The sequence below is a fragment of the Mastigoproctus giganteus genome, chromosome 7 (genome assembly GCF_048544385.1).
Source record: "Mastigoproctus giganteus isolate SK-2022 chromosome 7, ASM4854438v1, whole genome shotgun sequence".
Lineage (NCBI taxonomy): Eukaryota > Metazoa > Arthropoda > Arachnida > Uropygi > Thelyphonidae > Mastigoproctus > Mastigoproctus giganteus.
This window is the reverse complement of record NC_143581.1, coordinates 230,236,045-230,248,781: the sequence shown is the minus strand read 5'-3', so window position 1 is coordinate 230,248,781 and position 12,737 is coordinate 230,236,045. Positions and strand designations below refer to the sequence as shown.

General features: G+C 34.6%; 1 protein-coding gene across 3 annotated transcripts in view; it reads left to right on the top strand.

Annotated features, from left to right (window-relative positions):
• Positions 1-12,427, top strand: part of LOC150083765 (tyrosine-protein phosphatase non-receptor type 13-like) — a 478,105-nt gene extending 465,678 nt beyond the window's left edge. For all 3 annotated transcript variants that reach the window (XM_090378206.1, XM_090378207.1, XM_090378208.1), the window contains one exon: positions 11,875-12,427. In XM_090378206.1, coding sequence (XP_090234332.1) covers positions 11,875-11,905 — 31 coding nt within the window. In that variant the 3' untranslated portion in view covers positions 11,906-12,427. The remainder of the gene's footprint in view (positions 1-11,874) is intronic.
• The last annotated feature ends 310 nt before the right edge of the window (positions 12,428-12,737 follow it).

The following is a 12,737-nucleotide window of genomic DNA, read 5'->3' as shown; positions in this document are numbered from 1 at the left end:
TTCTTCCTCTAGCTCAGAAAAATCACCCGAGAGGGCATAAATTCAAATTGAGGAAAGACAGATGTAGGATAGATGTGCGGAAATTTGCCTTTAGCCAGCGGGTGGTTGGTGGGTGGAACAGACTTCCATCCCTTGTCGTGGAAGTTGATAGCCTAAATAAGTTTAAGGCTCAGCTGGACAGGTATTTCGAACGAACAGAGGGGTGAAGTGGAAGTGGTTATTTTTATTTATTTATGTTACTTTTTTTTTTTTTTTTTTTTTTTTTTTTTTTGGCTGATGCTGCATAAGCTTGCTTTCTTGCATCAAATGCCTCTACTAATGCTAATGCTAATGCTAGTCAAGACATCAGAGGCAGATATTGTTGGCATATCAGAAACATGGTATCACACAGATATAAGCAGTGCAGAATTGGAATTTGGGGAGTACAGTGTGTACAGAAAGGATAGACAGGAAGGGAGGAAGGGTTATGCTGTTAGTTAAGAAACACATAAAATCTAGGGAAGCACATCCAATTGATGTTGGTGGACAATGCAATGTTGAGTCTGTTTGGTGTGATGTAAATGATGAATCTGTTTGGCGAATCTGATGAGTATAATGAGCAATTGTGCAGAGAAATAGAGTGGGCCAGTAAATTAGAATGTCTAATAGTGGGGAATTTTAACTTTCGAGATATTGACTGGAACTTGTGGATTGGTCACTCGCACACTAGCAATACTTTTTTGAATTTATTGGATGACTGTTTTCTACAGCAGCATGTTGGAGAGGCAACCAGAGGGAGTAATAACTCTTGATCTGATTACCAGCAGTGATTATTGATGCATTAATAATTTTCAGATAAAGGAACCACTGGATGATAGTGATCACAATGTGCTGATATGGGAATTACTTAAAGATGTAACTACCATCAAGGCTAAAGGGAAGGGATTTTGCTTTCGTAAAGGTGACTACGGGGGTCTCAGGCAGTTTTTAAATTCTGTACAGTGGAATCAACTGATGATGTTACCAACATTTAATTCTGAATTCTAAATGGGGAGCCTTCAGAGACTTAATCTCGGAGGCTATTAGGCTTTTCATTCCAACTAAGAAATAACGTTCAAGGTTCAGGCCTAAATGGATGTCAGATGAATTAATGAGGTTCGTGGCAGAGAAGAAAAATATATTGGATGCATATAAATTATCAGGTGACACAATAGCCTATGGCAGATATAAGCTTGTCTGTAATCAAGTACAAAGGAGATTAGGCAGGTGAAGGCAGATTATGAGAAATCTTTGGCAAATGATGCAAAGAAAAACAGCAAAGAGTTCTTTACTTATGTAAACTCTAGAAGGAAAGGGATGAATCAGATTGGACCAATTAACATAGATGGGTTGACTATTGATGATCATGCTCAGGTAGCTGATAAACTGAATGAGTATTTTGCATCTACATTCACACATGAGGAGTTGATTAATGAGGGGAATGCCAGAAGTTTATCAAACTCTAACAGGGAGCTAAGTGATTTTATAATTGAGAGCAAAGTGGAGGAGCAATTGTTGAAGTTAAACATAAAAAAAAAAACAAAGGCACCTAAGGTGGACAGGATCTATCCAGTTATATTAGAGGAGGCAGCAGGGGAAGTAAGCAAACCCTTAGCCATAATTATGAGAGCTTCCTTGGACTCAGGGGAGGTCCCCATGGACTGGAGGTGTGCAAATATATGACCAATTCACAAAGGGGGTTCAAAAGGTGACACAAATAACTATAGACCTGTTAGTTTAACTTGTGTTCTGGGGAAAATAATGGAGTCACTGATTAAAGAAGCATTGCAGGATCATCTAGACAAGACTGCAGTAATAGTTAAGACACAGCATGGGTTTGTTAAAGGGAGGTCCTGTCTGACCAATTTGATTGGATACTATGATGTGGTCACAAAGGAACTGAATATCAAAATTTTGATATCGTATACTTGGATTTCAGGAAAGCTTTTGATACTGTTGGACATGGAAGACTGCTGTACAAATTGGAGAGGTATGGCATTAAGGGTAAGTTGCTACAATGGATAAAGGGATGGTTGAGTGGGAGATGACAGAGAATGGTAATCAATGGACACTGCTCTTCGTGGACAAATGTTATTAGTGGAGTTCCTCAGGGTTCGGTGCTGAGCCCATTGTTGTTTTGTGTATTCATCAATGATATTGATGAAGGTATATTAGGATTAATGTTCAAGTTTGCAGATGATACAAAGTTTGGCAGGATTGTTAAAGACAGTATGCTACTCCAACTGGATCTAGACAAGTTGGGCAAATGGGCTGAGAAGTGGCAACTGAAGTTTAACACTGACAAATGCAAAGTACTTCTTATGGGTAGCAGTAACCCAAGAGAAAGGTTCCAACTGTGTGATATTACACTCAGGGAAGTGAAAAGTGAAAAAGACCTGGGGAGTAGTTGTGCGGTCAAATATGAAGTTTGCTGAGCAGGGCAGGTCATGGAGTCTTGTCAATGATATATAGGAATTTTGATAGCAGTGACAGAGAGGTGATTATCCCGTTGTACAAGGCAATGGTCAGGCCACACCTAGAGTACTGTGTATAGGTCTGGAGGCCTCATTTTAGGAAGGATGTAGAGTTGCTAGAATGAGTACAAAGAATTGCAACAAAGGGGTGCTCTTACCAAGAAAGGCTTAATTTCTGCAAATTGCAGTGCCTGGAGAGTAGACACCTGCGAGGTGATCTGATTGAGGTGTATAAGGCCATGAATGGGTTGAGCAAGCTGAATGCTGATGGGATTCTTCCTCTTGCTCAGATTAAGAACCTGAGGGGGGGGCATAGATTCAAATTGAAGACAGTTGTTGAATAGATGTGTGGAAGTCTGCCTTTAGCCAGCATGTGGTTTATTGGTGGAACAGGCTTCCATCTTTTGTTGTGGAAGTTGATAACCTAAATAAATTTTAGGCTGAGCGGGACAGGCATTTGGAACGAATGGATGGTTGAAATGGGAGGGTTTTTTTTTTTTTTTTTTTGGCTGATGCTGCATAAGCTTGCTTTCTTGCATCGTATGACACACTAATAATGCTAATTACAATATAAAAAGGATAAAAATGAGGAGGCATGCTTGATATACATAAACAAAGCTGCACATGTGTAGCAACTGAATAAACAACACCATAAAGGCAGAAACTCACTATTATCACCTAATGCTAGCTTATATTATACTAAAGCTCATTTCTGGAGGTCACTTCCATAAAACAATTTCCAGTTGCATTCCTGCTAATGGAATCTGTTATAAATGAGTAGTAAACTCGATCTAATTGCATTTGCTATAATACCGATAGCTGAAATTATGGGTTTTTACGTTATGATGGTGAAATATGTTTCTCCATCACTGAAATCATTAATCATATAAAAAATATAAATACGTTTTCAGAATCTTCTCTTTATTCCTATTGTGTGCATTCAGTTTGGGTGTATTATTAGCATCATGGACTATGCTGTCCTGTTGAAATAAAGGGTAACGTAACCCTTGAACAATTTTGTGAAGGATGCGAGTGTCTGCATTTCATTAGATGATCTCAGACCATGATAGGAAAAGCACTCAAGATACCAGATGGGATGTCACTTGGGTCAACAGAATCTCTGGTGGATTTGTCACGGATCAGAACATGGTGCTAAATACCATTGTAACAAACCATCAAGAAAGATATATACCATCAATATTACAAGCTGAGCTGAAAAATGTGAAATTAGCAGAACTAAATCATTATATTAGAATATGTGGTGTGATCAAAAAGTTTGGGGACTGATTTTGTATTTTGAAATTGCAGCAGTGTAGAAAGTTTCAACTTGTCACAACATGTTCAATGGCTAATCTAGACAAATAATGACTAGATTTGTCACTGACAATATCTTTAGTTTGTTTAGCCCATGGGAACTCTCATCAAGCCATTTGCTTAATCTATTGCTTTGTCTTGAAGAAAGAGAACCTGTTAATTAAGAAATCTTTATTGCAATATTGCCCTTCACAGCAAAACGGCTAGAGTTTATCAGTGTTGAGTGAGAGGAATTATATAACAAAGGTTAATTAACATAAATCCTCTGTAGCCAAGTGGTCAGGAGCAGCAGTGCAATAGCACTCCTCTTTGAGTAGATTGGGGTTCAAACCCCTGACTGCTAAATACGGTGGATCTGCCAACACCTGGCGCCTCCGTAGCCAGGAGCAGCAGTGCATAGTACACACTTCTTGATTAGACCGGGGTTCGAGCTTGTGACCACCGTATATCTCCGGAGCAATATGGCCTTAGTTGCTAATGCTCCTAAAAACCAAATAACTAATAATAACGCTGCCAACTCCCACTGGACCAGCATGGCAGACTACAGTCCATTCCCTCAATGTGACTTGTTGAGGAGGCCTCCATCCTGTACTGGATTGACAATGGCTGAAGATTTATTTATTATTATTTATTTAATTAACATAAATGTTAGCATACAAATATTATAGTAACATGAAATGGCTATTGCAAGAGAACTAAATTAACAAGCAGTTACACATTAAAATGAGAACAAGAGTAGCTGGTGTAGGAAACAAAGTAAAAAAATTTATAAACAAAGCATAAAATGAGGTGTAGCAAGTGCAATTTAATAAAATATGATACTAACTAATTGTAAATTTTTTTGATATTGAAATCCAGTCATCTGTATAGCAAGCGAGAGAGAGAGAGAGAGAGAGAGAGAGAGAGAGAGGACCAACTGCACTATTGTCGATAAAAGTACAATTTGTCATTATTTCTTCCTCCTCTGCTATTGAAGATCATATGCCGAGAAGTGGCAGGTGATCTTTATAGTGGAGGAGGAGGAGGAAATACAACCTAGCTTTTAAGGATTTCTAGTTATTCTTCTAAATTACCTCGTTATTTATCTGTTATGTTAATTGTAGATGTTTAGCTAAGGATATTAGCTCTTTTTTTTTTTTTTTTCCCTCATTTTTGGAATGTCAATTTTTAGCTGTTATCATTCATAATCACAGAAACACAGCTCAGATTCAGATTGGTTAAATATATCTGATTTCAGTTCAGTTGACTGTTATTATATTGATTATTTTATAACAAGCTCTGTAAAGGGATTTGGTTATTTGTTCCATTAAGATCTAATTAAACCCAGGAAGGCTGTCCCCATTAGATGTGTAATAGACTCATAACTATGATCCATTCCAAGAATATCTAGCAATAGCATTTTATTGAGAATTATTGTACAGGTAAATCTTGATATATGCTTTTTCGATCAATGCGAGTTTTGGTTAATACGGTCACTAACATTTATACTATTCCTCTATATATGCCCCCTAAAATTTCGAGTAGTGCAACCGATTATGAAACAAAAAATTTTTGACAATGCAAAAAAAAAAAAAAAAACGCCCAAAAAGTTGACGCTGTTATTGAAGAAATTAGCATCATTGGAAAGGATCTTGGCTTTGAAGATGTTGCTTCCCCTAATGTCAGGGAATACCTGGATTCACATTCACAGCCACTCACTGACACGTATCTTATAGAATTGGAGCAACAGAGTGCCTATGACGAGAAACAAGAAATTGCGACTGAAGGAGAGGAGTGTGTCTAAGGAAATTTCATTAAAGGAACTCGAGCAGATGTTTTGAAATTTGGAAACTGTTAGACAACAAATTATGGATTTCGATCCAAATGTGAAAAGAAGCATGCTGGTTCACCAAACCCTAGAAAATGGAATTAGCTGCTATCGTAAATTTTATGAAGAGAAAAAGAAGGCTACAGCTATTCAAACGATGCTTGAAAAATATTTTTCTAGAAAGTAGCATATCCATTTTTCACTTATTTTGTAGCTCATTTCTTTAATAAACTTTGTTTAGCTTACTTGCTTTTTATTATTCTTTATATTTCTATCTGTTAAAACATATTTTAAAGGCCTAAATTAAGTCTTCTGATGAATATTCCAAAACATCATGGATGAATTAGAATTTTCCGATTGGTTTTTAATTTCAATGTATGCAGTTTCGAGATATACGGTACACTCATTGCACGAATTAACCCCATATATAAGGTTTACCTGTGTATAGCTTTCTTGGATCTAGAAAAAAATTAACCAATTCTCAATTGAATCAATTTCAATGAGATCCATTGAATACGCTTTAGATGATTCCAATTTGAAAGCTGTAAAGCTGTCTGGAGTTTTGTCAAAAGTTTGATTAAATTGAAATGTGTACCTATGCTTTTTGATGAGCATTATTATCTTGCCTTTTCTTCTACCAAAAAGGCAAATATTTTTTTTCTAGTTTCTCAGCTTCCTCCCTGAATTGTGACACTGTTCCTGACTCTCAGTCGATACTTGACATTCAGAATTGTCTGAGTTCATTTTAACTGTTATTTCTAATTTGTTGTTATTGTTATTTGGTTTTTTTTTTTTAAGAGCATTAGCAACTAAGGCCATATTTCTCCGGGATATGCGGTGGTCATTCCCTGACCTTTCCGCATCCTCCGTATTTGGTGGTCACGGGCTCGAACCCCAGTCTAATCAAGAATCGTGTGCTATGCACTGCTGCTCCTGCTCACCCGGCTACGGAGGCGCCCTGTTATTTCTAATGTCAGAGACCATATTACCACAGGTCTACCATGTCATACCATGATGGGCTACCATCATACTATTTAGAAACGCTCGAATACATTAGTGCCAGTTTTTATTATTTCATTCTATTTCTGCGTTACCTCTGGTATTTATCCTAGTGCTTTCAAAAGATCCCTTAGTCCCTGTAATTACTAACCCACCTTGATTATTAATTTTTTATTCAATATTTTCAAAACTGCCATATTTTCAAAACTGGATGCACTCAAATCAAATCAAGAATTTGATTTGAGTGCATCCAGCCATGAATTCAGGTTTATGCCTGCCTGCCTGCCTCTAGTTTTGCTGGTTTTTGCATTCATGTATGATAATCTGGATAAGGGTCATAAGATCGATCCTCTGTTCTTAGACATAGCCTTTTGACTCTCTTCACCGTAAAGTTTCATTCTAAAGTTACTGCCTTATGGAGTATTACCACATGACTAAATAATTCAGTTGTTAAATGACAAGTTAGAAAATGTTGTCCTTGCAGGGGCTTCATCATATATTTCACTATATATTGGACTTGTTGATCACCTCAGAAACCTTGATGTAATTATGTAACATGATTTTTATCTATCATCTCTTAAATAATGTTGTGCCCAAAGCTTTTCAGCTTCATGGTCTCATTAAATGCACTATCTTGGCTTTCAGTAGTGAGGCTGCTATTTGATATTTTTAAGCAACTAATTTTACCTGTTGCTGACTGTTATGCCATTATTTGGTCTCCATCCCAGATATATCCTTTGGACATTACTCAAATGTATTCAAATCTTCCTTAAATTTATTCAAAATTTTTAAACAAATTCAAGGAAAAATTAAACAAATTACACTAGCCAACAAAAATATTTTTTGTCATGAAAATATGTGATTCTGAAGGAAATAAACACTGATTTTGAAAATCACCATAAAAAGTCTCTATCAAGTCTACATCAAAAGATGTACCAAAGTTGTAATGTTAAAATAAAAGGGATATATACATATAATTCAAGTTTGTAATACAAGTGTAAAAAAATATATGTTCTCTATAACTCATTTAACTTGGAAAAAAATATCATAAATCATAGAAAAATAGTTATATTTCAATAATATATAATCAGCATACCTGTAATTGTCCTTAAAAATGTTTTCTACTAAAGGATTTTCTCTTATATTCCTGCTTACTCTCTCTCTCGCAAGGAACCAGCAGTAATCCCTCATCATTACAGTGTCCCAGCAACCGTGGTAAAGCTTTCCTATTGTGGAGGCATTGGCATTAGTACAGGCACATGATGCAAGAAAGCAAGCTTATACAGCATCAGCCAAAAGAAGAAAAAAAAAAAAAAAAAAAACTCTTCCCATTTCACCGATCCATTCGTTCCAAATGTTTGTCTAGTTCTGCTTTGAATTTATTTAAGCTATAAACTTCCACACATCTATTCTACAACTGTCTTTCTTCAGTTTGAATCTATGCCTCCTCAGGTTTGTAATCTGAGCAAGAGGAAGAATCTCATCAGCACTGAGCCTGCTCAATCCATTCAAGGCCTTATACACATCAATCAGATTGCATCACAGGCACCTGGTCTCCAGAAGCTGCAATTTGCAGAACTTAAGCCATTCTTCATAAGAGCACCCCTTTGTTCCCTTCACCAGTCTTGTTGCCCTTCTCTGTACTCGTTCTATCAACTCTACATCCTTCCTAAAATGAGACTTCCAAACCTTCCAAACACAGTACTCAATGAAACTGCTCCCCTTGTTCATCACTCACATCTCCCAGGTTTTTGGGGGAGAAATTTGAGATGGGAATGGAGAAAATGAATTTTCAATGATATTTGACAGCCCCCGTTTTTGTAGTACTCAATTAAATTAGACACCAACATTTCACAGTTTTCTACTTTCCTATTACCCAAGAAACTATGTACCATCACCTTAAATGATTGCCAAGCGGCTAATTCAACTCCCTTTAACTGGGTTGCAAACAGATCATCTTTCTGGAGTTTCCTAATTTGGGGTTGTACGAAAATTTCTTCCTTAAGTTTGGCATATGTTAAATTAGGAAACACACTTCTCAAGTATGTAAATCCATTACCTTCTTTATCTAGTCCCTTCACGAAATTTTTCATCAGCCCAAGTTTGACGTGCACGAGTGGAAGAAGAACCTTGTTTGATTGCACCAAAGGAATATATTTTGCACTAAACTGTTCTACTTGTCCCAATGTTGCACAACATTGGGAAAATGTTCTTCTGTCGCACAGCTGTCCCACAAACAAAAAACAACAATATTTTGCGAAACTTCCCTGCAAACCAATAACCTTAAGATCACTGCATATGTTCCAAACATAATCCTGGTATTTTATAGCATGTAGAACCTTAGACATGCTTTCATGACTTTTAAGTTCAACTGAATGAAATACAGGAACTGATGGAAATTCATTGCCAATATGAAGCAAAACTGCCTTTAAACTTAATTTTGAGGCATCATTGAATAAATGGCATTTATTCATAGATGCCTAGTTCTTATGCACAACACCTAGTTCTTTCAGAAGTCCAATAATGTCTTTGTAAAAACACATACTGTCCTCCGTAGGAAAATATTTTGAAAACTTTTCCTACCTCAAGGGTTGTGGGCCTCACCCTCCTACTCTCGAGGGGCTGTTTATGTTTGGAAGATAGATTTACAACTCTGAGAACATGTCACGATCGGTTAATACTTGGAAAACCTTGGCACAGTCTACCAAAATCTTCAACAAAAGTGTGTTCTCTTCAAATTGTAGCATAAGAATTTGAACCTAAGAACCATAGGTAAAAGTCTGACTATGTTTATCACAAGAAAACTGAGGCCAGAATCGATTGCTAAAATTGAGAGAATTATCTGTTAAAATAAATTAGTATATCATACATTACTGGCTAGATCAGGAGTGGGGAAGTTTTTTACATTGGAAGGACATATTTTATTTAACCAAAATACTATTAGGCCGCAATATATACAAAATATTGAGAATTTAATAGATACAAAAAAATTATATTTTTGTAGGCATATTTACAATTTTAATTACAGCCTGCATTGTATGAGGAATTTAAACAAAAAAATTAGCGAAGACATTTATTTGTTTAGCAATGATGATAACAAAACTAAAAATGTACGAACTTAGACAACAGATAGTATGAATCAGAGCTGTAATACTCAATATGTTCTACGTTGATATTAATATTTGTAAAATAATAAGAGGAGTTTACGTCAATATAGTACGTAGAACACTTCCGTATGATACTCTCCAGAAATTAAAACGAAAAAATCGACAACTTACATTAGAGTAAAATATAAATAATTAAAAACCAATTTAACACAATTCCAATCAATTTAAAACAATTAAAAATCAATTTAACACAATTAAAAAGAATATTTTTAATTGCATTAAATTGATTTTTAATTGCATTAAATTGATTTTTAATTGTTTTAAATTGATTGGAATTGTGTTAAATTGGTTTTTAATTATTTATGTTTAGAGTAAAACATAAATAATTTATGTAAGTTGTCGATTTTTTCGTTTTAATTTCTGGAGAGTATCATACAGAAGTGTTCTACGTACTACATTGAGGTAAACTCCTCTTATTATTTTACGAACTTAGACAACAAACCATTTAATGACTTTTTTGCAACTGCTTAATGCCAGATAGTAGTCTGATATTTGGTTCCAACATCATTGAGCTTAGTTTTAATGGGTCCTCCAAGTGAATATCCATCATCTGAGATCTCAAGCTTGTTTTAATTTGTGTCATGTATAAAAATGTTGATTCACAACAGTAGGTTGTGCCAAAACAAGTTAGCATTCGACAAGCATGTTGACGTAGATGTGGGTATTCAACAGCATTTTTCCCTATTTGAAGAGAATCCTTCGTCGCGTAAAATACAGACTTCAGAATATTATCTTCTGAGAGCTCTATTAATCATAATGTGCCTTGGAGACATCAATCAGGTGTGAACGAAAAGCAAGTTTTAGTGTGAGATCATGTTTCTCAAAATCAGCAAACCTTTCATTGTATTCTTCAATCAGGGAATCTAGAACAGCTGCATATTCTTTCATGTCACATTTCCTTAAACTTAAACTGTAAACCAAATTATATACAGAGAATAGATAGTTTACCTTAAAAATATTATGAATTTGGTGTTATGTCATGAAATAAAAGGCGAATTTTGCATTTGAGAGAAATAGACAAAAGGCCACAACTGGTACCCCAAAAAGGCTACATGCGCCTTAAGGTTGCAGGTTCCTGAGCTAGATTATGCAAAATTGGCATATTTTGGCAAAACTGTGATGTGATACTACCATGATTTTCGAAATCTGTACATAAAAATTGGTTAAAAACAGCATTTATGTTCTTGGAGGTAAAAATCATGTTGGCTAGTGTTGTTATTAGCCAACATTGGACTGGGGTGAGTGGGTGGGTGTGTGTGTGCATGCGCTGATGCCATATAAATATAAATTTGCTTCCTTACATCATTGGCTATTACTAATACTAAATCAAATTTGTTTATTTCAAGGAACACATGAAATTCCATTGTACAACATGTTTCATTTAATTCCTCCCAGTCTATGATGTAATATGTAATATTGCTGTTCAATTGCTGATTCTCCTGCTCTTCTTTTATTCCATGACATTCCTTTTGCAAATTTTTGTCTGCTATACACATTCTCCTTGCTTCATTTAAGAACAAACTATTCTTCTTTTCCATTATAAAACTAATTAACCTTCACATGGTTGATATTTTTGGGCTAAAATAACTTTTTTTTTAATAACGTTTTACTATTGACTTATGTTTCATTAAGTTAAATTGAGTACTTAGCCTGTCAATTTTTATATCATTTATATTTTATTATATTTTTTTCATATATTATTATATTTTGTTCAAAACTGTAAATAGTTGCTTATTATTATACATTCATGTTAAATTCTCATTTTGTGCAGTATTTCTGCATACAGATGAACAAGTGCTTATCACTGTAATGTATGCATTATTCCATTATTCCAAAAAAAAATAATAAAATAAAGATAACAATCTCAATAAAAGGTCATCAACTTTATTTAACATATGGGCTTTAAATTTACACTTTGTGTAGATGTCAATTTTAATAAATCCATTTTTCTACAAAACTTCCTAGATGTAATATGTGGGAAGTTTTTTTTTTTTTTTTTTTTACATTATGTTTTTAAATGTTTATAAAATCTTTATGAATTATTTAATTTGATTTCAGAATGGTGCACATTTTATTCTGGATTTTTCATTTTCAGGTTGGAAACAGTTGGGAATCAAGATTCTTAAAGCATTTGTTGAGAAATTTGTGATCAACACTATTTTCATTTATCTAGTCAGCACTGTGAAAATTATTCATCTTGACTTCTGACTCTGTTATTATGTAATGAATAGTCTTCCAAATACATAAAATACCATTACTTCATTTGTAAAAGCCATCTGTAATGCCAACCTTGCATGTATTTCTTTGAATCCATACAGCTGGCTTCATCCAGTAGTGTTTTTTATAGCTCTCTAGTCTGCAAGTATCGTTACCAAAGCACTCCTGTTTTCCCTAATAATTATTATAGATCTGTTATTGCATTACCCTTGTGATGTATAATTATCAGTATCCACACACAACATACATCTTAACTTCAGTTGATTTTTCAACACATGCGGTAATAATACACTAATGAAAACCAAACTTAAAAGTAGTTGTTTCAAACCTGTTCATCTGTTGATACATTCATTACCATTAAATCATGTTAGAAAAGTGTGTTATTTTGTTATATATTTGATGTACATTAGTTCAGCTTGTACAGTTTCATAAAAAAGAACAATGAAATTCTCTACAATTTTTTAAAAATATTTTACATCATAATAAACTGTTCTCAAAAATAGCAAAAAGTATTTTATACATATCAAAGCACATAACGTGCATAATCTGCTTAATTATCAGATTAATAAATATGTTTCTTATAGATGTTGTGGTTATTTGCTAAAAAAATACTTTTGAGCTGTACTGATTAATGCTGTAGCAAAATATTTTGTTATTACAGCAGTCCATCCATACAAATGAGCAGGCAGCTTTTTATATTTTTTTATACTTTTTTTTTTTACAATTATTGAAAGTGCTTCT